We start from the raw sequence: 26,601 nt of genomic DNA, 5'->3' as shown, positions 1-26,601 counted from the left end.
GTACAGACCTACTCGTAGAGGTCGCAAACCAGGCAACTGCCTGCAAGGTCTTGCTCATAGAGAAGAAATACAGTTAAGAACAGCCGATGGAAAAACCATACCCATAGTCGACAGGATCAGAGTACTGGGTCTGCTCATCGAAGCCAAGGGCAACAATGGAGAAATCCTCAGGCGATTGGATGCAACTGTAGCCCAAATAATGAGACTCATAAAAAGGATAGCAACTAAGCACAGTGGCATGCGGGAGGAAAACACGATAAGGTTGATACAGGCATTCGTGATTAGCAGAATAGTATACGTAGCGCCATACTTAAAATGGCAAGTCGCGGAAAAGATCAAGCTAGACTGCCTCATTCGAAAAATATTCAAACTAGCTATAGGGCTACCGATTAGCACAAGCACCGACAAACTGTTACAGTTAGGCCTGCACAATACAATAGATGAGCTTATTGAGGCGCAGCGTACGGCGCAATATGAACGTCTCTCTAAGACACGAGCAGGAAGACATATTCTAGAGCGACTAGGTATAACGTATCACACGCAACACGGCGTTAAGGTGGACATTCCAAAAGAGACCAGGGAAACAATGATGATACCACCCTTGCCAAAAAACATGCACCCCGAACACAATAAAGCTAGACGAGAGACAAGAGCAAAACAAATACAAAAAAAGTTCGGTAATGACAAGGACGCAGTTTTCGTAGACGCTGCTCGATACAAGCGCAAACGGGGGTTTACCGCAGCCGTAATCGATAGCAACAAACGCTGTATGACATGCGCGACGATACGCACCACAAGTACCGAGACAGCGGAAGAGGTAGCCATAGCGCTCGCTGTAGCTCAGACAAACGCAACCGTGATAGTCAGTGACTCTCAAACGGCAGTGAGAAACTTTGCCAACGGCCGCATCTCCCCGGAGGCACTACGTATTATCAAAGGAGGGTGTCGAACAAGCCCCAGAAATACATATATTATATGGACACCTGCTCATGCCATCGCGGGGGACAGCAACAATGGGGCTGTACATGACGCAGCTCGAGGGCTCACCGACCGAGCTGCCCTCTCAAGTGCCGCCCCAACCTCCTCCGGTGATTACGGCGTGGCAGACGAGTGGGAGTGGGAAGACAGAATGACCAGATACAATGAAATTACAAAGCATTATAGATTACAGAGGGGCATATTCCCGCCACCTCACCCAAAATTAACAAAAAAACAGTCTGTCGAATGGCGGCAGTTACAAACTAGGACATATCCGAATCCTGCACTATCGCACATTATATATCCTGATATATACAAAACGGACAGGTGCAAGCGTTGCGACTCCAGAGCCACTCTGGAGCATATGTTATGGGAATGTAGAGGGATTAGTACTCATAACAAGTATGCGGCCTCTGCTGACAGCCTTCGCGCGCGCTGGGAGGCCGCAATGCTCAGTTCCGTCCTCGAAGACCAAATGTGGGCCGTCCAGCGGGCCGAGGAAGCCGCCAGGATTCAAGGACTCCTGGCCGTAACCTAGGCGGGGCCAATCGCCCACCCCATCTACTCGCCGGACTCTGAATAAAGTTCTTTCCTCCTCCTCCTTACCTACCGCCGCTACAGGCGAGTGCACGCCTATCTAGCACCCAGGCGCCTTCGGCGGTATACACCAGAGCACAGCAAAATCAGTGCTTGCTGCCATTATGAGACACGCGTGGCGTCATCTGTTGAAAGCTCAGCGAAGCACCACTCTCAACTGTTAAGCGAGCAGACGCTCTGCAAATCAAACGCGGAAGTTCATAACTCGAGTCCGGTTGTGAGCAAGTTTCACGCTGTTCCTGTGCTGGAAGTTTACGCTGATTTCGTTGTGGACGGAAATCTGCGCAATCGCAAAACACCACACCAGCACGGTTCCCGCGAAGCGCTGTTAGCTTCAGAGGCAGGGCTCAGCAATCTCATCCTCTTGCACTGGTTGATGTCGCATCAGATGACAGCGGAGTGGTACCCAGATGACATTTTATAAGCCGGCGCCTCTTGAACAGGCGCTTTTTCGCATTTTAAACTTCCAGAGCCACTGCATTCTATGCCAGTGAGGCGCACCTTGGCTGTTGCAAATTATGGCGTCTTCGAGAGTCGTGGCAACGTCGGCGTTTAGCGAGTATCGCGTTTGACACTCGCGAAAAACAAGCCATTCGGCAGCTTCAGTTGCTAGGGTGCCTTTGACGCGTTCTCTGAACCGGCGTTTCGTCGTCCCCTTTTGCAAAACGAACTTTTGGAGTGGTAAGCAGCCATCCAGAAGATCTGACGAAAAAAGACGTCCACGCAACGAGCGGATATGAGCAGAAATGGCTTCGTTATTGGTCGGTGGTAAAATTGCACTACATGCCAAGAAGAAAAAAAAACAATTTTATTCAATGTTCCTTCTAATAACGAACACTTCAGAGCGCAATATCGCCAACAAATTGGTCTACGAATCCAAGTGGTTGCTTCTGTTTTTACGAGCAATCACACCGTACTGTTCATGTTCTAGCTGCTTTGCTCGTCATCAAAAGCGTCCCCCCACGCTGTTAGCGCGCTGCCCAAATCCAGCTTGCCGATTTTAGAGCACCAACGTCCATCAGCGAATGCACGGAAATCAGCAAGTTTGAATACAGAGCCGCTTCATACGAAATTTTGGGAACAATGTCAACATTGTGCGTACCTCTATGTCCCCAGAAGGAATAAGTTTACAGGACTCGAGAGAAAAGTCCAAGTGCCGGCATGGGTTTCATAAAGAAGGATGAAGAACACTCTTTTCGTGGGTCTCAAACCCCAGTCATGGTTGAGAGAACAGTAATCGATTTCCACATTTTTGCAGGAACAACGATCCCCTGTTATTAAACTCGGATTCCCCGCGCAACAGATGGTTGTTATAGCAACGCCTCTTTCTGTCCGCTAGTTACGTCTGCTCGCTGGTAAGTGAAGCTACCGGCAGAGGTCCGATTAAGGTCCGATGGATACGCGTCGTTGTTACTCTTATCTGGTCGATTGCGTCTCGCGAGTCTCCGCACTTAATTTGTTTGTCTACCGGCAGACATGGTACGCTTGGGTGTAGTGTGTGTAATAGGGGTCTCTCTCCCATAAATAGCGACTGTCGTGGCAATAAATTGTGCGTATTCGAAGAACAGACCATCCGGTCATCACTGTGTCAGGTATACGGGTACACGAACAATTGGCGCATAAGGAACAATTTGGGTGAAAACGCGCCTGCAGCACAGCATTCCACGCGATGAGTGCAGATGCAGGTTCGCGCTGCATCACTTTCCGTCATCGCCTGAATTGGGTAAGCGGCGGGTGTCGTCAGTAAATCGAAAGAATCGCCGCGTGTCGCCATCGCCACGCCTCTGTTCATGGCACTTGGTTGGCGGCAAGAAAACTGACGAGATCAGCGTTCTTGCGCCGCATCTCGCGCACCGAAAAATGGTACAGATGGAGTCACACTTGTCTACAGCACACGGCCGGCCGCTTGAGTTGCCGTTTTCGTAAAAACAAATACCGACACTGTAATATTATGTAGGATAGTTATGCCGCACACACTCTTTTGCTATAACTCAAGCATGAGCGGGAGCTTGTAGGTGATGTGAAGTGGCAGCGGCGGACAACAGCGCCCACACCCACGCACCCCGCTGCTCTAGACATGTGTGATTACATCTGTACGCAAATCACTGAAGGTACCACGCTTGCTTCAACCGACGACGAAGCACCGCCGCTCGCAGTCGCGGAGCTCATTCTTGAGTCGCTAGCTCGAATGGGCGCCGCTGAACGGTTCAGGCAGTGACGGATTGGTCAGTGGCAGCGATGGCTTCTAAAAAAAACAGACTAACTAAGCGAGAATTCCGCAAACACATAATTTCACACCAACAACGCGCCTGTTCGAGTAATCGGACGACGCGCCTGTTCGAGTAATTGCAGCCCTATATGGTATTCCGCCGAACTTGCATGTTAGACGCCACGCATTTAAAATTCGGCAGCCTCCCGTCGCGAAAATTGTCAAACCTGTCGCTTAAAGGGACACTAAAGTCAACAATTAAGTCGACGTTAATTGTTGCAATGGTGGTCCAAAAACCTCGTAGTGTTACTTCTGTGCCAAGGAAGAGCTTATTGTGAAATAAAATGACGTTTTAGTGGCCCGCATCGGGTTAGCGCACTTCAAATTACCCGCCTCAAGAAGCAGACCGACCGGACCGACTCACGTCACTGTTACCGTGCACAACGTTGCCCGGCTTTACCGCTAGTAGCAGCAGACCAAAATCAGCGGGATCCACAGAAGCAGCAACGGCCGTTGATCAATATCCCGCTATTGGCTTCGAGATTGCAGACCACGGCTACCTGGATCGGGCGCGCGCGCTCGATCCAGGTGGTCGTGCGCAGACGCTTTTGTTTCAACTGCTCCTCGCTAGATAACACCACCTGTTCCGTCTAACCACGAGATGGAGGCTTCCTCCGTGAACCACGAGAAAATTAAAATTTCGAACCACTCGCTCTATTCCCTATAGTAACGTCCGGCGGCTCTTCCATGAATCAAACAGAAAAGAACAAGCACCATTTTATTGCGTCTTTTGATGCACGAAAGGTTTTTATTTAGTGAAGTTACATCGATTACTAGTGATTAATTGTAGGCGGTCCGTCTGATGTCATCGGGATCATTCTGAAAATGTCCTACTGTGGCACTTGCGCTCTTTTCCATTTACCTTAATTTCTCGGTAACTAGTGCACTGTTGTTGATAATATTGTCGTTTTAGATGTTGTCATACACTGAGCTTTCAATTTGACGTAAATTGTTATTTGACCTCATAATCTCTTTGAGTTTTCTAAACGAAAGTGCTGCAGTAGGGTGACAGACATACTGAAGAGAAGGCGCAAGCTTTCAATAATTTTTTGTCGTTGAGAACTGCCGAATAAGACTGTTAGCAACGTGATTTTATGCGAATAAGGTAAACTCTCCAGTGACTTTCATGTTGAGGAAGAAATTGACTTCCAGTAATCAATTACAAGAAAAGTACAGTTCTAATAAAAATCAATGATGTTACAAAATTGCAATAATATGTACCTAATTATAAGTAATCTAGTACTTGGGCCCTAGAGTCGGAAGAGTTGGGGATAAAAGGTAATTAAGAGTATCCTAGTAATCTGCGATTCGCTGACGGCGTTGCATTGATGACTCAGGGGACAAATTAGAGCTCATGATTTACTTCCGCTTTGCCGCTGCTTCCCGAACTCTTACTTCCGGCCTAGGTTGCATTATGCATCGGCGTTGCCATGCGGGCGAGAATGCGTTCACGTTCGACTTATGTAGTCTGGAACGCGCCTATGCTTCATCGTCATCAGCCACAGAACAAAGCGCACATAATGCGTCTTACATATGTGTAGTGGTTACCTCGCTTATTAGGTGGTGGTGGAAAACATTTTTTAAGAAAAGCACAGAGAGTTGCACTACAAATGCACTTGGGTGGTCTCCTTATTCCAGAAGTCCACTGGAGGTCATCGCTGCTCGGGCGCGAGCCAGCAGGGAGCGCTGAGCATCCCGGGTGGAGCAGCCGAGCAGGAACTCCTCCCAAGCCTCTCTTGTGGGCCCGGGGAAGGGGGATGAAAAAGGAAGAGGTATAGCTGGGCATACTGCAATTATGTGGTACGTGTCGGCCAGCACCCCACAGTGTGCACAGTAGCCGTGTATACCCGGCATGAAATGCTGGGCGGCTGCAGGACACAAGAAGGTGTTCGTCTGCAAGCGTCTCAGAAGTCGCTCGTCCGCTTTAGAGAGACCCCGTGCAGGTTCTGGGTAAAGACGGCGCGAGTTTCGATAGTAATCAAGGATTTCGTGGTGCTCGCTTATTAGCTGAAGGACGAATGGCACAGTGTGTGCTTCAATATATATATATATATATATATATATATATATATATATATATATATATATATATATATATATATATATATATATATATATATATATATATATATATATATATATATATATATATATAATGAGATTTTGTAGTGAGGAGTGCGAAGAACCCGTGTTGCATCGTGGTGGGAGAAATTTGGGTGCTGTTTGGCACAGGCGCTAAGGCCCCTTTTGCACGATCCTGCCCGCGCCCATGTTCAGACGTCACCGCAGTAGTGCTCGTTTCAGTAGAGTTGCAATGCTTGGTTTATTTTCCTCTCGTGAGCAACGGTTTCATGGGATCTACTGCTGATGGTTCATCACGCTCTGGTTCTGCATCTACGGCAAGCAGTTTGAGCAATGTTCCCGATTCCGTGGACGTCTTACGTGCCCGCTGCAACTGCATCTAGCTCGTTCGTATGTCGCTTTTTAGAGCGGTGAAATCGCGCTGATGCTGTGGCAGTAGTCTGGCCATAACGGCCGTAGCCCAGCAACTAGTAGGCTCAGTGCTTAATTGCGGATCGCGTCGTCCATTGATTTCGCGGGTTAAAAGAAGACACGTTCACATATGTTGTACTGTTAACCTTATTTAACAACACGAGGTGCGGCTATTCAATTGGAAAAGATAGGCTGTAAATTTCTCTAAATATAGGAGGCATTCCGGAGAAAGCGACGCGATCACGTAAGTAAACGCGGCAAGCTTGGACATAACTCGAAAATACTTCTACCTGTGATGAAGTGATGAGTGCAGTCACCAATTAGGGTTTAACGTACCAAAACCACCATGTGATCATGAGAGAGGCCGTAGTTGAGGGCTCCTGAAATTTCGACCATCTGGGGTTCTTTAACGTGCGCCTAAATCTAAGCACACGGGTCCAAGCATTTTCGCCTCCACCGATAATGCGGCCGCCGCGGCCGGGATTTGATTCCGCGACCTGCGGGTCAGCAGCCGAGTGTCTCGGCTATTATACCACCGTGGTGGGTATTATTCTGCATCCAAAAAAACGGCGGAAATAGTCATGGTAAAGCCGGTAGCGCGACTGAAGACCAGATTTCGCCGCTGAAAAGCTCCCGACAACGCTTCCAGACAGCTGCTTATGTTGACAAACATGGCGGTTCTCGGTCTTCTCGTTCTTGGATGTGACGTATGTGTAACACATGTATAGTGGGTACCGTTACATGTGTTGTGCTGGACAATGGACAGCACATAATGGATATGCCTATACCCTATATAAGGTGCTTCACCCCTAAGTAGATCTGGAGTCTCTCAGTTCAACGTGTTTTATAATGATGTGGTGATAATAATGGTATAAATACAGAATTTTCCAGAAATGTGTGCTTGATACGCCGCTGTGAAACGCCGAGCCGACAACGCTGGCGCCCTACTCTCCCATCTGCTCGCTCCTCACTCTCGACCGTTAGCTGGCTGGGCTCCTTTCAAGGCGATGGCAAACGTCGGTAATGTGAATGTCTGACGGCAACGGTACCTTCTCTCAGCGCAAGAAATGCATTCGCATTTCCTCACAATTCCCTTCAGGGAAATAGTTTTTTTTTTTTTTTTTAACCTTTCGGTTTCGAACGTCAGAACAATGCCGCAGGTTTGCCCTCTTCATTGTAAGTTTGCGTTTGCTTTTATAGAGCAGACGAAACAGAACGAAAACCTTTCCGTTTTCTTTGCATTTGCCATGCTGTAGTGGGAAGCCGTTCGCTGCGTTCTCACGTAGGCGAACGAGTGCATCGAGCGACGACGAGGCACTCTATGATGAGCGCGCTCCCATCCAATCGAGGAACCCGTCACGTTACAGATGACAGCGCTAACCATACGGAGCGGCGAACCTCGGCACTTTTCGAAAAAAAACCAGACGTCGCGCGCCGCGCTCAACTTAGTAATTCACATACTACAACGGCACTACGGGCATTGTTTCCTATGTGTTCCTATATGTTTCCTACTGTGTGTTTTTCATTTCTGCTGTGCAACGCAGCCGGTGCACCGTGCTACGCTGTGGGATATGGTTACCAGTTTGCAGAGTGGTTGTGCTAATTTTAGTGCTTCGATAGCTCGTCAATGTGTCGACAATGTTCTGGTTATGGTTGCGATTCTGTTGAACCATTCGTGTGCTGCTGCCTGCATACCCTGCTCTTGTTTTAGCGTTGGCGCTGAAGTGGCATGTTGCCTCCTCAAATCTGGCCGTGCGTGAGGCTTTGTAAAGGCCCTAAATAAATGTTGGGTAATAGATGACCAGTGAACTGTCGGCATAATGTGAGTACAGTAGTGAAAGAAAGTTCGGTAATGTCGTAGGCGGTGGTTCGCATTTCGTGCGTCCTGCCTTGGACTGCTCGGAGTCCAAATGCGCGCGCGCTTTATGAAGTGGCGTCCAGCATTACGCCCACACGTAACGAGTAACAGTTTTCTTGTGGTAGTACATACGACGTGCCAATACTTAAATGCAGCCTCTTGGGCTATTAATCGGATGCTCTCGCCACTTCTGTGGCACAGCGTTGGCACTGTGCTCAGCAAGGAACTGAGGGGACGGTAGTTCGTTCAAAGCGAGCGTTTAATACTGTTTTGTCGTATGCGCATGAAAAAATTTATATGTGTGCGTGTTTTACTCAAGAACCGTTGTTTATGATCACTTCCTATCTCTGTACTTGGAGGAAAGAAGTGTTCACCAGCGGGGTCAGTTTCGATCGTTGGACTTGAATTAATCCTAATGAGAACCAACAGATAGTGGTGCCACGTAAAGTACAGGGGCGATAGCACATTCAAAGCATTCCTAGGCACCGCGATATACGTCTTGTTAGAGTGTCAGCACCATCTATTTAGAGCAACGGTATAAAAATTTATCAAGTTCGCTTCAGTGCTTCTCTAAACGACTAGACCAGAAAGTTCGAAAATTTCGTGACATCAGAAGTTGCTGCTGCTGCTAAACTTTAATGTCGCTGCAGCAATAACCGCAGAAAATTTATTAGTTTTGTTTAATTAGGATTGTGGCACATGCAACATTTTGAATGCAGTAACATTGGAGTGGTAATAAAAATACTAAATAGGGAAAAATGTGGACATCAATAAAGGTTCACTCGAGCCTTATCGGTGCATATTCCTTAACTAGCAGTCGTGTGTGTCGTTTATTTTCTCTGCGGGGCATGTTCCGTGTTTTCACTGTTAATTTTAGTTCAGAAAATATAAACTTGTCTCGGTTCTATTTGTTAATGTCTCTTGAGTTCAATCGAAACTCCCAACACTAAGAGCAGAAGCACAAAGTTGGCGGCTGAAAGAGTTCCGAAAACACACTTACGTAAAATCGCATTGCTTTTCCATCGCGTAAGGTGTGTCAGTGTGGCACCACATGAATTGGCTTTACCTTGAAGGCATTAGCAGTTAATGTCGTGTTTTTAGGCCCATGATAGTGATTCAGTACATGGCGGTGCCCACGAAACTGCACCTGCGCTTGATGTCCCTTTATTCTTCAAAATATACTTCTCAAAACAACGCTGACGCTCAAATAAGTTCCTCTCTTTGCAAAGACACTGCAGGATAGACCCGAGATGGTTTTTCAAAGCATCCTGTGGACTGCACTGTGGTTATATCTCCTGGCGCAACTACAGGCACACTGCTGTGGCGAAACACTTTCTTTACTATTTGCTGAAGCACTGCTCTAGAAGCAACGTTCTGGAAGATGTATGTGTATGTTTCGTAGCAAATGATGCAGAGTTGGCATCACACTTGGGGTCACACACTTAATGAATGAAGGAAGGGAATTTTCGAAGGCTCGTTGCTTTGATTTGTCAGCATTGGAGGCATCCGAAAGTCATAGGTACAGTTCCTGCTGGCGGCAAGTTTTCTTTTCGTACACTTTACTTTTTCACATCTATATCACAGTTACTTCACCGCTCTCAAAACAGTATGATTAACATTCCCTGTACCTTCCTTGGCTTCATTATGTTTGGCATTACGCAAGTCACTGAATTCTTAGGTTCATTTTATTTGCACGTGCTGCTTTGAAGTGGTTCACAACAGGGTAGGAGAAATTAGTTGAAAAATTTTGCATCTTGAGTTCAGTGGCACTATGTTATACAAGAAATACATTGTGAAGTGCCAACACTGTACATGCCTCATGTTCTGTCTGTCCAATGTTCTCTGTCTGCAGAAGTTTGAGATGTCTGGAACTGTGCATATGGTCGGTTTCTGCAGGATACACGCACAATTTGCAAAGATGTAGCTGGGCAAAGAAAGTGGAGATAAAACAGTACCTTCTCCTTTTGAAATGAGTGGCGTGGTCAGTGGCTGCCATCACTGCTTCTGCGAAATGAATGCCACAGTGCAGCATCTTGCAAACTGGTTCACATGGTGCTGTCAAATCAGAGGAATCTAACGTTATTGCCAGTGGCGAGGTCATGGAGGAAACGACTCAAAGCGAATTCTTTTTAAATGGTGTGCTCTGGAAGCCCCATTTTATCTGTTTATAGCAGTATTATGTCCCTACGCTATTCCAAGTTTTAATGTGAAATCTGTAATTAGGCATCCTTGTCTGTTTGTTCATTTTTAGGGTTTTTGTCTGGACTATTAAACTACACGTATTCCAGTCTTTTTCAGGTTGTCTACTTCTTGAGCAGGTCTGAAATGTACTCACCTGAACATTGTATTGAAAAACCACTGCCACATAGTAGCATTTTTTTTAAACTTCCCAGACTTAGAAGTGAAGAATGTGTCGTTCAGTATTTTTAATCTCTAGTAAAGCTCTGGCTTTGTTTTGTCAGGTCAGTAGAGGTTGCAACACGCTACTTCAATGGAGAGCGCCTTATTTAGAAACCCAGGCTCCCTGCACTGGCATCACAGAATGCCATGGTGCTAGTTGTTTACATGACCTTGATAAGTTTTCGTGAGCTTTTTGCAATTCATTGATTGTCTACTTGCATCTGAATCTTTTTTCAGGTTGTCTGCCTTGGAAACTGGCCCGAAATGAACACAGACAACTATTTCAATGTGTTTAAAGACTTTTGTGTTATAGTATGGTGTTCTCATCACTCTCAAGCCATTTGGAGAATGAAAAAATGTTTCGTTTGGCCAATTTGGCCTTTTAGGTAATGGGTGTTGTAGTTATAAGAGAATGTCAAGTGTAAGAGATGCAACATTTCAAGACTCCGTGATGCAAACTTTTGTATAACAAAGTGCTTTGATACTTTTGATAATCTAAATGACATGATTATATTAATGTGAAAGCACCATATGATTCATTGAGTGAGAAAGCCGGCATGTGCCCCAGCTAAATAGCTGGATTCCCTTTGGTTGCAATGCCGTGTCGTGTGTGCTTCCACCGAGTTAAGCTACATGGAAGCATGCGCATGACAATAATACATGAAGTATAATGTGAGAAGAGAGAGCACAGTCACTATGCCGCATCACTCTCACATGTGCTCTTGGAAGACTGTTATTCGTGTACAGCTTCGCCAAGCAAGCTCTGGCTTGCATTCTTACTTCACGTCAATAATTGCTGTAAAGATAATTAGTGTACACAAAAATGAACACATTCAAAGAGAAAGGTATCAGCCGTAGAAATTTTTGAACCTACAACACCACTCTAAGAAACCGAGTGCCTTATCCACTCGTTCATAACAGCACCTCTTGCATAGCAGGTCTCTAAACTCTGCTTTGTGATTCATGCTATTTGGGCTGAAATTTCTATGCCACAGTTATCACGCCTGGCTTGGTGATGGAAATCTCAGTCCAAGCAGAGTACACAGAGACGCGATGTACGAAGAATTGCACGTGAGTGGTATGTTCGCTCTCACTTGTCCCACTTTGCTTAGCTGCTGCGTGCAACTGCCAACGTAAGTGGCCACCGCTGCTTTCTTGTTCTGGCCACAAGACATTCATTATAATGGTGCTGCATGTAACTGTTGCTTGCCGACTCAGGCATTCGATTGAGCATCAATGCTTTGACATTCACAATTAACTATGAGCATCAATGGGCATTTAGAGTATCCTTGTATTATTGTCTTTGGACCTTTTGAGTCCTTGTGCAGTGACTGTTTCTGTTTTGTATTTAGTATTCAGCGTGTGGTTCCTGGGAAGAAATGGTCATGGGCCGGGCACGTAGCACATAGGCAGGATAACCGCTGGTCAATAAGGGTAACTGATTGGATTCCCAGAGAAGATGAACGCATGAGGGGCAGACAGAAAGGAAGGTGGGCTGCTGGGAATGCAAAGTTTGCAAGTATAACGCCGCAGCAGAAAGCACAAGACCGGGTTGATTGGTGGATCAGGGGAGAGGTCTATGCCCTGCAGTGGGGGTAGTCAGGCTGACGAGGATGTGTTTTTTTCTGAATGAAGGGGGGGGCATGGGGGGAGTGTGCTGCACTTTATTTTGCTATAATCTAGAGTGAAGTCAAGGTGAAAGCCCTTGCTAATTATGTTTTTGTGTGTTACCATGCAAGTGCCTCGTGATGGATTCTATGTGCGAAAGAGAACAAATGTTGAACTTGTGTTATCAGCTTGGGAACTTGTGGTTTCAGGAGTACACTTTATGCCACTTCATGTTGTGTCTCATTGGTTTTTTTATTTATCAGATTCTGACTAATCATATTTTGTAAATTTCAGGTGTTCAAGATTCATGTGGAGTCCCTTGCTACAGTGTGTCTGATAATTATATCGCACTTCGTATGTTAGACCCCCATGTTTTTTTTTTTTAATTGCTACATGCTGGCAATACATTTGCCTGCGTGCACAGCAGTAGTAGAACTCTCCTAGTGTGCATGGATTATGCAAAACAGCAAAAGTGACATGCAGCAACTGTGCTAATTTTTTTTGTGTGTGTGCATGTGGCCTCCGTACTAGCAAAACAAGTAGACCCCTGTTGTTTTGCAAAGTGCATCGATGACGTTAACCTGTGCTCCATGAATTAAATTTAAATTGGCATGTACATTTAGTGAGTAGTGGTTTTGGTTTGAAGGTACTTGACTTTAATCATGTTGCAACAATGTCCTGGCAGTACTGGTGTGTGTTGTGCAGCATCCTTAATAGGCATTGTTTTATTATTTTTTTGTGCATGAGCCAGCCATCTTTGTGTTTAGCCGTGAAATGTTATTTGTTTTTTCTGTCATTAATGCAAGTATGTGGTTTATTGCATTCAACCGAGGTCATAGCAGTATTGATGTCGCATAATGTGTTCTCTATATGTGCTTGGTAATTTTAAGAGTTGATTTCAGTGGCGGAATTGGGCAAGGTGTCCTTGTCTATTTACTGCTTGCCTTTCTTTATGAATAATTCACCGTGTCAATATGTTATGAAAGCTTCCAGACTGTGTCCGTTGCCTAAGCCATTCTATATTGCTGTTTCGTTTGCTTGTCTTCTAGCAAAGGATATCTTCCTTTTTTCATTTTGTTATCTTTTAATAGAAACTTGAAAGGTCAGTAGTACTTTTTTTTTTTTTTTTTGACCAGCAAGGCACTGTTTCCAAGCTTTAGTTATCTTTACCATATGCGAAAATGAACTCACGAAAAATAGTAACAAAGGCATATCTCCTTTTTTTGTTACTTTTTCTTCTTTTCTCACTCTACTTTTTTAATGAATTCGATACCAAAATTTGCTTGCTTGCACATGACTCCACTGCTGCATTGCTAGCTTAATAGCATAATTGATTCAAACTTTACATAACGCATTGTGAATTTTCTCTTTTGTCAGCAGTTAGCTGTCCCAAAGCAGTCATTTCCTGGACTGAGAACATTGAGGTAGCCATTCCACCCATCTCATTTCGGCCACTCTTTAAGATTATGTTAACTATGTGGATGAGCTGTGTGAAATTGTGGAATATGTGGTCTACAAATCTGTCAGGTTTCCTCAATCTGTTCTCTGGCTTTTTGTTTCATAACATAAAAGTTATGCACGGTTCAATCAGTGTGCATTAACCGACAACAGGAGCTCTCTTTTGATGTACAGGTGTGGCAGCCGGCAGCGAATCATCTGCCACAAGTCCCAGAAATTCTCAAGAATGGGCCGCCATTGTACCTAGCGGCATTGCAACACCCGACGCGAGTGTTGAGTGGCGGCCAGACAAGAGCAACCCATCCGGCTTCCAACTGTCGTTTCAGACCAAGAGAGAACACAAGGCCCAGCAAAAGACCGAGCATTCTCAAAGGCTTCGTCGGAGTGGCCCTCGAGCATTCTTTCGGTGCCCCGAGTGCGATGAAATATTTGCCTGTGAACGTAATATGTTAGACCATGTGAACAAAAGTCATTTGGAGAAGACATTCAAATGCCCACACTGTTCAAAAGCATATCCTAAAAAGAGTGCCCTTGCAATTCATGTCCATAAAGCTCACCCTTTGTAGACCTTCCTTAACTGTTATTAACATTTTAATGCTGTTCAGTGAAGAGACCTGTTGAAAGCAGTGCCATTATGCACTTGGTGTGTCTCCCTAGTTGTTTGTTTAGGCAAAAGGTTCTGTTGATGTTGCGATAAGCATTGTCATTCCCATGTGAGGTGTTACTCTTGAAGCAGTACTTGCACAAAAGTTTCATGTATTTTTTTTATTTAATTGAGAATACCTCACAGGCCCCGTGAAAGGCATACGGTGAGGGAGGTATACAGTACAATTCAATATATTGTATAGGAACATTTCCACAGAGTACAACTATAGGGCAATTCTGTTCCAACATGTGGGTAATAAACAACTTCTTATTGCTGGAAACCATGTTTGCTAGAGCACGGTACAGTAAATTATTTGGAGTTGTTTCTGTAATGCCCAATCATATTTTCAGTTACAGAAGATAGGCTTTATTATAACATAACTGGTCATGTTTGCACGGCTTTGACAACTGCAGCGGAAAGCCTAAGTAAAGAACGCTGTGGCCCGAACATTCTTGTGACATGCTCATGTAGATTGAATCTAAGTTAATGTTGATGTTGTGATGAGCCTTGTTTTATGCCCAGTTGCACAGCGTGCACTCTAAAGTTAATGTTGAATATGCTTTATGCTGTTCTTGCAATTTGTATGCTATAGGCCATGCTTGTATGGAGGTCTGCGCAAGTCTATCTCATAGCACTGAAAGAACTGAAAGATGTTTTCATCTCTTTGTGGTTTTCTTTTTCTATTTTTCACGAGTGCTGGCAATGCGCAAAACAAAGCATTCCAACTAGCCCAGCTAGTTGCTTTTACATACTACCTCACATTTTCTTTCTTCAAAATTTTGTGCAAGTGCTCCTTTAGGGGTTAGTCGCATATCGCTGTTTGATGGATCACCACATTTCGCCGCTGTTTGGTGTGTATGCAGGTCCAATAGTGATGTTTTGTACAACCTTATTATTGAGTTTAAATTACATAACGTTGCGGAGGCAGCAAATAATGTTGCTTGGCTAGCAACCCAGAAGACATCTTTTGTCATACATTGCATCTTACAAGTAAACAAATGGGCCATGCCAAAGCACAATTTTCTTCGTTCAGCTGGAGGGAAAGCGTGAGACCCACTTTTGAAGGTTACGCTTACCTTTGTGTGTGCTTAATTGTATGTTTGTATTAATTATGTTTGTATGTGAATATCTAAGTTTTGTCATAGATCTGGCTTTTGTACAGAAGTGAAGCACTATTTGGTTGCCAGTTCTGTGTGTAGCAAATTTCGTTTCATGTGTGACAAGTTTATTCAGTCACAGCTATATCTCATACCATTCTCTCTTTGTTTCTTGATATTTTTTGTATCTCCTTTTTTTTCACAATGTGCTCCTTGTGCCACAGTGTGTAATATGTAGTAAGACTAGTCATCACGCATCAAGCTTTCCAGCTATTTTGGTTACCATTCAAGATGAAATGGAAAACGAGACCCTTTTTCATCACTGCACTGTAAACGATGAATCGATAGGCTATTTCGGACAAAAGAAAGTTTCGTTGCTTAGAAGCTTCCCAAAACATCACAGAAGTGGAGATCATCAGAAAATTTATTGTTATGGGCATGATTGCTCATGCGAATGCCAAGTTTGGTTTACATATGAAGCAAACAGATTTTTAACATTTTAGATTCAAATAAACCAGTGCAATTTTCCTGGTGCATACGCTTACAGAAATTTTACCAAGGTGTACTTTTCGGTGATTTTTTCCATAAATTTTGAGCTTTATCAAAATATGTGAGCAATCGGTACTTGCTTTACAGTGCATATATCTTGTCTTAAAATGATTTTTCTACGACTATAAGGCTTGTCAAAAGAATTTTAGAAAGCCATAAATCACAAAAATATTTTGTTTTGTAAAAAGTATTCCAGAAGTTATCATTTCTCAATGCAGTATTTAAGTGCAATTATTATTTTTTTTTACCCAAAGATACGACTCTGGTGGAGTCTAAGGAGCATAGTGCAGTCGTTGTGACAGAAAAGGTGCCATATATTAGGTATATTTAAAATGTGATAATATGTTACAACATTCATGCTGTACATAAAGAAACAGACATGGAAGTAACGACCCATTCAACATTGCCGTAACACCACGTTACATTTTCTTTACCTCGTCGCTCAATACTACTCCTGCACCTTAAACCATTGGTAACATTATCACTTTTATTACAACGTTTAGGTTAAGATGTTTAGAAGTTTTCGTAGCTATGTTAGTGCTCCACGTGCTTGTAATTGTGTTGACAAAGTGTGGTCAGCCTCTGTGATATCATTCGTAGTATCAATGTTTGTTACAACTTTTAATTAAGGCTTGCAGAAGTTTTCCTAGCAATTTTAAGGCTTCACATGTTCGTAATTGTGTTGACAAAGTGTGTTCAGCCCCTGTGATATTTCTAGTATTACCATTTATCACAACTGATAATTAACTCTTGCAGAAGTTTTTTCAGCAATGTGAAGGCTTCACATGTTCACCATTGCGACGACACAGTGTGGTTGGCACCTGTGACATGGTTCCTAATATTACTTTTTGTTATAACCTTTCATTAAAACTTGCCAAAGTTTTCTCAGCAATGTGAAGGTTTCATCACATGTTCATTATTATGCTGACTCGGTGTGACCAGCATCTGTGATATTGTTCCATTTTATTACTTTTCTCTTACAACTTTTAATACTTTCAGAAGTTTTCTCAGCAATATGAAGGCTTTACATGTTCATCTTGCTGACAAAATGTGATCAGCATCTGTGATTAATAAAGTTGCTTCGTTTGTAGTACTTTCATCGTTGATGGCGCAGTCATTGCTTGTAAAACACAAGTCGAAGCCAGCATTTTGCAAACCATGAGATGTTGCTTCCATTTATCTATGTTGGAAAGAGAATCAGCTGTGTCCATTGTGAGCACAATGGCGGCTGTAATTATATGCAACAAACTTGGTAGGGCTGGCTTTGTCAGAATGCTAGCTGGATACCGCAAGGCTTTTTCTACAGAAAATTTCTTGTCAAGGTACAGTTTATGCCATTGCATGCAACAAAGTGTACTGCTGTTGGTTCTCTGTTTGGTTGCCCCGCCGTGGTGGTCTAGTGGCTAAGGTACTCGGCTACTGACCCGCAGGTCGCGGGATTGAATTCTGGCTGCGGCGGCTGCATTTCCGATGAAGGTGGAAATGTTGTAGGCCCACGGGCTCAGATTTGGGTGCACATTAAAGAACCCCAGGTGGTCCAAATTTCCGGAGCCCTCCACTATGGCGTCTCTCATAATCATATGGTGGTTTTTGAGACGTTAAACGCCACATATCAATCAATCCATGTGTGTTGACTAGGCTGTTCTCACAATGTTATTTTTGTATGTTTGTTTGTGGTGTAATTGAAGTAACTGCATTTGGTGAGGTGTCTGCTTGTGGCGCCGCATTGGAAGGGCCTCTCCTGCCAGGTCTGATCAGAAACTTTAATTATGCATTGATAGTTGTAAAGAGAGAGCTTGTGTTAAATTGCCCAAACTGGCATGTTCTGGTTTTTGTTTCCTTTCTAAATAACTGAAACTTAATAAAGTAACTTAATTAACTGAAGGACTTCCTTAGATTAGCAGCTTAAGAATTTACCAGGAAAGTCTAAGTTGTAAACTTTGGATACAGTTGAGTGTTACAGCTAATTTTGTCTGAAATACCACAGGTTGACAATTCTGTCTGTCATGGTCGCAACATCTGCATTGTATTCTAGGTGAACAGTGTTCCGTAATTCAGTCTTTAAAGGCATCTGCAGTGGTGTATTGTACATTGTGCAAGGGAAATTTAATTATTAAAACTGCAAGTTCGTTTGTTGCAGTTTTCACGGCTTCTTTGTGGCAGAAGTTTTGTTTTGCCAGCCCTGGAAGCATCTTGGCAAATTGTCCTGTTATTCAAATTAACGTGCCAGCGAAGTAAACTGTCTGTGTGACTTTAGCGCCATTTCTATCTAAACTTCTGCTGCACTAAACCTCTGTGCTGTCTTGTTCTGCCCTGTTTGTTCAAAGATGCAAAGCTTGTACGCAGTGAGCAGTTATATCTGGCAATGTACCAGAAAAAAAGAGCATTAGCAAATGGCTGGTATCACTTAAATGTGCTAAAACATTGGACTGTCCCATTGTATGAGTGCTTACTGCATGCCTGTGGAACCGCCAGTTACTCTGCTCACTCTCCTTGCTGAAAGAAACTTTAACACGCAAAACATTTGAGATCCACGACCATTAGATCCAACGTATTAGTTTTTTTCAGGAAACTTTATATTTGTTGTAGTATTTAATAACGATATTTGTTCATTGGCTATTATAAGATTAGTCACAGCACTAACGCATAGCACAGCTGCAGTTGGCAACTCTCGGTTTTTGGTAGATTGGGAGAGCTCCATTATGTTGCAGTGCGTGTTATTCTACAGATATGGTGCTTAACTGCCTGATTTGCATTAGCTGCTAGGGACAGAGGCACAATACTTTGTTTTTCTTCTGAAGAGGTATTCCTGCCCCTCTAACATTCTTTTATTTAGCACACACTGACAATGGAAGATATATTGCGGCTATTCAAATAAAGGGTTGCTATCAGCAATGTTCTTTGCAAACTGATTGTGAAGAGAACCAGTAGTGCAATCTTCGCTCTGAAACTGCAACAGAATTTTTGAATTGCAGCTACAACTTCAGAAGGAAAAGAAGTACCAGCCATTTATAGGTGGTTGTTTGGGTTGTCAAGATGAGGCAAATTGAAAATTTCCAAGATAATCAGCTGTAATTTTTAAGCTAGGCTTGCATCACCAGTGTTCAACTATTGAATTGAGTTGCAGCCATAAGTGATACGAAGAGTCTGTGGGACTACAATTCTTTACAATGAAAAAAAAGATTATGGCTAGCTTCGCCATATAGACCCACATTTGGGTCACAGGTCTTAATTGAATGTCCTGGTAAATTTCACCAGTGATTCTGACATTACTTCTCAGCTAAACATAATGCTTTAAGTTGCAACAGCAAACCTTTATGTCTGATTATGTGTAGTACCCAAATTAGCTGAGAAAGACTACTTATGGTTCGAGCGGAAATCGGCTACTGCTACTCTTTCACAAGTGAATGGCAGGCCCATATCGATTCTGTCGGTAGAGCGGCCTTTTTTGTTCAGTCTTAACTGAATAACGCAAGGTGTGTACAGTTTGCACATTATCTGTCGGGTACAGATTGAAATGTAACCAAGCATATCTCTAATTAAGCACTGAGTGTCATAAATGATATGGTTTCCTTGCAGCATGGCCACCATCTCTGGTCATAACACCGGTGCCAGATAATGCCGCCGAGCGTCGACCTTTGATGCCTGTCCCGCCTCACGTCACAGCCACAAGTATGACGCCTCGTGGCGTAGGTAAGCAAGTGGTGGCATGCTGCCCAAGTCTTTTTCACTGGCATTTACGGTACTATAAAATTTCGGGGGAACTGCGTATGGAAGCTTGAATTTTCTTTCGGTGCTCAACTTTCATTTTTCCTTCAGTGTCAATGTGGCGTTCTTTGAAATAGTCAATTTTGAGGCATGAGAAGCTTTAGTTGTTCGTATTTTGGTTTTATATACGAGGGCCCAACTACGAAGCTGTGCGGGTCTGCAGATGCAGTGCATTATAAATGTGGAAACTTTTTTGCTTGAGTTGTCACTCCTCTTCAAAAATGACTTTCTGAATAGATGTGTTACCAGCATGGCCAAAATGTTACTAATATATTTACTACAGGGGGAGTTTCCAAGCAGCCAGTACCGCTGTTTTTCATCCTCTAGAGCACTACTTCATTGTTTTCCTCGTAGTGACAAACTTCATTCTGATTGTACTTTTAATAACCTTCTTCAGGAAATATTCTTTGAAGCTTACCTTCATGGTTCCATTTCCAAAAAGTTTTGGTTTTTATAAATGAAAATTTCTTTCGTTTTCTGCCTTAAAAATTTCACCAATTCGTAGTCTGCTGTATGTTTCGTGTTAGAGACTCAGTGCAACAAAGGTGACTCCAGCCAGTTTGTTCCTATGCACCATACTGCTACAAATTCTTGTTCACTTCAGACTTCTATAACTGGTGTTGATTTCTCTGTATCCGACTTTTAGGCAGCTCTGGCTTGTGCTGCTTCTGTTGAGATCTAACTCTTTCGATGAACTCACGAGCATTTGATTCTCCCTTTCTAACTGCAGTATGCACACCCTTCGACCCAGCAGTTTTCCACAGGACTGTAGACATCGTAGGACCTTGCGCGCCAGGTGCCAGCCAGCGCGATTTGCCGATGCATAGCATTGGCACTAGAGCGGCCGACTTTGCAACCACCGGCGAGCCTGTCATTCAGCAGCTGGGCGAAGGAAGTGGGACGAGCAATGCCCCAAACGTGGCTGGAACGCAGGGTCATTGGACACCAAAGCCCTTCGCCTGTCACGTCTGCCCCATGAGCTTCGGCTTTCACTCCCAACTTCAAATACACCTGCGGTCGCACACCAAGGAGACACCGTACCGATGCCCCCTCTGCTTCAAGGGCTTCTCGCAGAAGGGCAACTACAACCGACACATGCGGGTGCACATGCAATCAGGGGAGCAGCAGAGTGCCGGCACTTCTGGTTGAGCTGGCTCGTCATCGACGACGCGCATGTAATCCGGTGGCACGAAATGCCTTATCTAGTCCCGCAAGTGCTGCACATGCGGAGGGAATACGTTGCTCAGCAATGTATTCGAACAAGCGGGCTTTTTCAGCCTGCACAAACGGGAAATGGAGGGTCGTGCATAGCCCACACAGTGGTCTTGCACCTCGTGACTAGGTTTTTTGAATCGGAACTATTAGGCTCGCAATTCATACTCTAGGAAGACATTCAGGCCTGTACTGCCAGTGAGTGTTGAGCCGGATACAGTAACATCATCACTGTCGTGCTGACATGCTCATCAGAAAGGGGTGTTGAAGATATCCTTGGAACAATTCTGGGTGTGTAGTGCCCATAGAATGTACGGAGGTAACTGTGTTGTGTTTCTGTGAAAATGTCTTTTACTGCCGGTGAGCGCATGATTTTATGAGACTGGGGTGTATCTTGAAAACAAAGAAGCACTAATTTTCCTTCACTTAGCTTTATCTGGAGCTGTGAAACATTTGCAATCTCATGCTAAAGACACTGTTATTATTCTTTCTAGCTCATTCATAGAGCATGGGTTCTACGCAAAATGACAGCTGCGACTCCTCTTTAACAGGAAAGCAGCAGAAAGCTGCAGAAAAAACTAACCACCGTATTCAGAAACGCTGCTTGACTTGAACTTGACTTGCCACCGACTTCAATGCAGCACAAACGTGTTTTGAACGTGTCACCTTTAGGTGGTGCCAAGGCAACACAAACACACAGACGCATTTCAAATGCGCTTCATTAAAGGTGGTTTCCAGTCACGTTCAAGTCAAGGAGCATTTCTGAATATGGGGGTAACACACTTAGCTTGCCTAGGTGTTGACACTTCGATTAACTTTGCAAGTGTACGTGCAGCGATATGCATATTGTAAAGAACACCCGTTAAATTTCCTGGATTGTGACCCCTGCTTGCATAATTATTCAGCCTTCCCAGTCAAGGCTGTTATCTTGCATGCATACTTCTCCATCTTATTCTCTTTTCTTTTTGTTTTGAATGCATGCTACAAATACAATTGTGACAAGACTTAGGTTCTCTGTAATATGGTGCTGTGCATTTGCATGAATGTGCAGTTTTGTCCTTTTCAACATAAATCAATAGAATGGCGAGCAAGTTGCTGGGAACTCAGCATAAAAAATGCATAAAAACAAATCATATGATTAAAAGGCCGACATAATTGCATTTTTTTCTCTGCTGTTCTGTATGGGCTCTCTATTCCTGCCTTTTCACTTCCTAAATTATGCAATTGCCACTTCACCTAAATGTGTGCTTAGGTGTGCGCATGTGTGTGTGTGTTTTTCTTTTTTTTTTTTTTTTGAAGCAGGATGTGTCTGAAAAATGATTTCCTGAATTTTTGTCTCATTTTGCATGTGTAATCTAATTTGCTCTAATCACAACATTTATTAACCATAGGCAGTTGTTAAAGGGCCTTAACAAGTCTCTGAAAATACAGAGAGTGAGTGCATTATCCTCCTCTGCCATTTCCCCAGTGATTTTTGTAAGATTCGTGATGCGAACTGTCGGTTCACATGACATCATTAGTAAATAAGCTCTCAATTGGTTCATATACGACAGATATCAGTTGAGAATCGTCTCCTATTCTGCTTTGCCGTGCAGTCACCAGTAGCAGATCCAGAGGGGCGTGGTAGGGGCGATTACCCCCCCCCCCCTTTCAATTCAGTGTTCGTGGTCCGCCTCCTATAACCAATTAGGACAAATGAGTTAAACCATTGTGAGCACACATTAACAGTATTTATGCTACAAAGTGGTCTTTTTTTGCTAGTAAAAACAAAAATTCATGACCACGCCCCCCTCTCTAGTGTTACCTTAAACGACCCCCCCCCCCCCCCCTCACCTTCCTGAAATGAGTGGCTGCATCCGCCCCAGGCAGTCACTTGTCCATTCTCCATTCTGCCTTTTCCCGCATCACTGTCATGCACGGTCAAATTATTTACTTTGTTTTGTGTGTTTTCAACTGCAAAAATGTCGATAACTGCATGCGGCCAAAATGGGCAAAATTCTGATAGGTTCAACTCTTAATGCTGACATTGTTCGCATCTTTTCGAATAAGTAGTGAGGAAGAGACAGCACCTTGAGGAAAGGTACTGAACGAGAGAAAGAAATAGCTTTCTCGTTTTCGAAATTGGCATGGTTTAGCCTTTGTTTGACTGCCTTTATTTGACAGTACTCTTCCTAGATCATGCCTCCTCTTCTTACACTTTTGTAGCCTCGCTGGCTGAGTCATCATTTAGTTTGTTGTCGTCAGACCGCTTCAATATCTTCAGGCTTTCTTTTGCCACCAGAAAACTAAAGGAACCTTGCCCATAACTGTGCCAAAGAGAGACAAGCTTGTGTGTTTTCAGATATGTGCAGATATGTACAAGCATTAACCGCTGTGCTATTGTGTGTCGCATGGACTTGAGAGAGAGTGGTGTTCACTGTGCATGTACACTCGGACCTCGATGTAATGTACCCAGATATAACGAAATATCAGTTATAGCGAAGTAAATTAAATATACTCTTGCGGTAGAAATACTCTTGCAGTAGATATAGTGGTAGGTATATACATTCATAACGAATTTTCGGATTCACTTATTCCCTATCCACTTATGTTCATGTAAGATGCAACCTTGTTATAATAAGGTTTGACGGTATTTCAGAGGCCACGAAAACACTACTGTGTTTATTGTACATAAATGTAGAGTTTTTTAACTCTGAGATTTCAATGTTTTGCATTAAAAAAAACATAGTTGATCCCTCCGTCACAGGAATCAGTAAAACACGAAAGTAAAACGTGTTTCTACAGAAGTAGTTTAATGTTTACTGTACATTGATACAAGAGAGCTTACGCGAAATCTACTGGTGTTTTACAGCTATAGCACCACTTAAGGTGGGTGCATCCATGTTGACTTTTAGTAATAACATCCCTATGACTAACGTCCATCGTGAATGATTAAACAAACCCTTGTAGTCATAGACACCTATGGTAGCTGTAGTAGTAGTTAACAGTGAGAATGAAACCAAGGAAAGCGAAGTCACAGCAGGAAGCGCTTGACTGATTGGGCGCCGAACTAAAGCTAAGGTCACCTACTCGCGGCTCTACTGCCCGGCCAGAGAGAAACACAACATGCGTCATCTGTTCCCTTCGACCGGCTGCGAATTCGTGGGGCGAGCATAAGAGGGCAACGCGCAGTTACGTCCAGGGGAAACGGGTGAGTTCTTGAGGTTTCAGAGCTAAGTTTGGTATAGATAGATACTATAAGTGACGCCAATGCTTGGAGTAAGGTCGTGACTTGTAGGTGTGTTAGGGTGTTTACAGAATTGCACTTCTCCTATAAAAAACGTGCCGGATGATACAGACACTTCGAAATGACGCGTTGAAGTAATCGTGGATGCCACAGTCATGATACATTTCTACACTTTAACAAGAACGCAGTGAGAGGACGGCGGTTGATATAAAAGGTGTATTTTTTCAAGCATACAGAGCTTATAATCGTGGCGCAGGGGATAGTGTGCCCGGCTTCCATTGTCGAGAACCCAGAAATCATGGGTTCAACTCCCGCTGGCGGAATCTTTTCTCTTTGTCTTCTGATCTTGCATATTTTTTTCGACATCATTCCTGTTATGGAAATACGTCACTGAAGTGTTGGTGGACCCCGGCATAAAAAAAATGCCACCGGCAAGTGTACAGAGATGTGGCCCTTAAAGGTCACCGGCAAGTGTACAGAGATGTGGCCCTTAAAGGTGCACCGGTTGTATGCGTATTCGTATGCGCTGTTTTCAAATTATTGATGCTTTGGTGATCAAAGGGTTATTTGCTGTCAGCCGTTTCTGATATGGCAGTTCGATTTTTTATTGAGGTAACTCGTGAGTCATCCGATGTGTTCGCCTTGTTTTCAAACAACTGTGAAACAAAAGTTACACGCGCTCTCTTGGTGCCCAGATTGGAGTCATTTTGTTGATCAGAATGTTGGAATCCTGACACCAAGTCTCCTTGGGAAATGACCTGTATGAGAGATAGGGGAAAGTTTTTTTTTTTTTTTTTCTTGTCAGTTTAAATAGCAGTGCTTGCTGGCAAATTACACAGGCTCCCCCTACCCACTGCTACCTTCTCCACTTCCCTGGCCATTGAGGGATCAAATTATGTGACTGCGGCCAGCTTGCTGAGCTAAATTTGAGACTCCTCCTCCATGGGAAAAATCTATTAAAGGAGAATTGCAGTGTTTACTATAAGAGTTATTGAGCCAAACATTGCAATAACCACTTAGAGGGAGCGGCATTGGTGGTACTCTTTTTTGGTGCAGAAGGCTTACCTGTTAGCGCATGCAGTTTTACTATTAAAATGTGGAAAACATTGTGAAACTTCTTTCGTCGGGAGTCTTAAACCTGTAGTCGCTGTTATGTTCATGCTAAAAGACAAAGTACGAAAAGATGTCAGGACGCCACAAATGCCATTTGTGGCGTCTTGACTTCTTTCCTGTGTCCGTGTCTGTTAACCCGGTTTTTGAGAATGAATACTTGCCAACAAGCCCAGCTCTCTGTTAGTCTCTGTTCATGCATTCATATCCAAGAGACAGAGAGCGGCAAGCATGACAACATTGTACGCTTGCATTTTGCAAGTGCAGCATTATGTCTCGGAAATCATCTTCTCGTATCAGTACCAGTACTTATGTGTTTTATGCTTCCTGTGCTCATCAATTCGTACAGTAGTGGTTACATGCTTTATGTTCTGTCCGATTGCTTTGCGCTTGTATCAGCTGAACAAGTTTACCAACCTTTAGGCCCGTCGGTTCGGTACAATCGGTGAGGCTTTAGTACTTGCTTGGTTCCTCTCTTTTTGAGCGCTATGGCCTCAGAATGAATGAAATTATCTTTAGCAAAGCCAAGTTTGTTTCTTTTCAAGCAATTGGTTTTTTTACGTTTGAAGCACAGTTCATCTTGTGACCGTGCTTTTGGTTTCAAAAATGTAATCCTTTGACAGCTTGAGCAAGCTGGAGCACAATCTTTTCGCTCGCATAGGTGGTTAGAACTTGATTCCACGCAAACTAGAATGCCGAACAGCCCTAGATGAATAGCCATTTGATGAGGGATGCCACAGTTCTGCCATTGCACTGGTTACTGTGAAATGATGACGTAACTGATGAAGTAACGAATGGCACAAAAGGCAAGCAGAAACATTCAGGATTACGCACTATGTTGTGAAGTTGTGGAGCTTCACATTGTGAAGTTTTTGGAAAGTTATCTCTAATATAAATCGAGTCAACATTTATTTCTGGTGTACTTTAAAGGAAATTAGCATACTCAAGATAGGCTCAACTTTTTCACAAGCCAACGGGTCACTTGTTGAAAGTTCAAGAGCCACAGTTATCTACTGGCTGATTTCGTGGCAATGACTTGTATAGATGCCACGCATATAAAAACTTCGTATTTATTTTAACATTGCTAACATTACAATGCTACTGCATGTGTTTCACCTTGTAAAGCGGATGGTGTGTCATGTAACATGTTGTATACATAGACGGTTAATGTTTTGAGTAAAGAGTAACTGAGAACATGCCACCCTGTTTGTCTCGTCTCATTTGTGATCGAGTGTAGTTGCACATTTGTGTACACGATTGCATTGTGAGTCTAGCCTTGAAATATGTGTAACACAAACTATGTTGGCCATTGGTTTCAGTGCTGTACCTAGT

At 43.6% G+C, this 26,601-nt stretch overlaps 1 protein-coding gene and 1 long non-coding RNA gene across 3 annotated transcripts; both read left to right on the top strand.

Moving 5' to 3' along the window:
• The first annotated feature begins 12,209 nt into the window (after nt 1-12,209).
• LOC142771783 (uncharacterized) lies at nt 12,210-17,046 on the top strand. The gene is made up of 2 exons (XR_012886154.1): nt 12,210-13,627; nt 13,836-17,046. It is a non-coding gene; the product is annotated as an uncharacterized LOC142771783 (long non-coding RNA).
• Nucleotides 17,047-17,450: 404 nt separating this feature from the next.
• Nucleotides 17,451-26,470, top strand: LOC119165044 (uncharacterized). 2 transcript variants are annotated; one of them, XR_012886153.1, is made up of 3 exons: nt 17,451-19,646; nt 20,452-24,619; nt 24,656-26,470. XR_012886153.1 is itself a non-coding variant. In XM_037417236.2 (2 exons), the coding sequence occupies exons 1-2, from the start codon at nt 19,595-19,597 to the stop codon at nt 20,868-20,870; spliced, it is 471 nt and encodes a 156-aa protein (XP_037273133.2). In that variant the 5' UTR covers nt 17,451-19,594; the 3' UTR covers nt 20,871-26,470. The 2 variants fall into 2 exon arrangements, 1 of the variants encoding a protein (XP_037273133.2); XM_037417236.2 differs by having other exon boundaries at nt 20,452-26,470.
• The last annotated feature ends 131 nt before the right edge of the window (nt 26,471-26,601 follow it).

This window comes from Rhipicephalus microplus, chromosome 9 (genome assembly GCF_043290135.1).
Source record: "Rhipicephalus microplus isolate Deutch F79 chromosome 9, USDA_Rmic, whole genome shotgun sequence".
Taxonomy (NCBI): Eukaryota; Metazoa; Arthropoda; class Arachnida; order Ixodida; family Ixodidae; genus Rhipicephalus; species Rhipicephalus microplus.
Note: the sequence above shows the minus strand (reverse complement) of the source record. Positions and strands in the feature narration are given on the sequence as shown.

What these genes read in the sequence shown, in the direction of transcription:
- LOC119165044 (XM_037417236.2), top strand. Translation starts at nt 19,595, where the DNA reads ATGCCTGTCCCGCCTCACGTCACAGCCACAAGTATGACGCCTCGTGGC. An exon ending in TATGACGCCTCGTGGCGTAG is followed by an intron (nt 19,647 to 20,451) that starts GTAAGCAAGTGG and finishes TTCTAACTGCAG; the next exon opens with TATGCACACCCTTCGACCCA.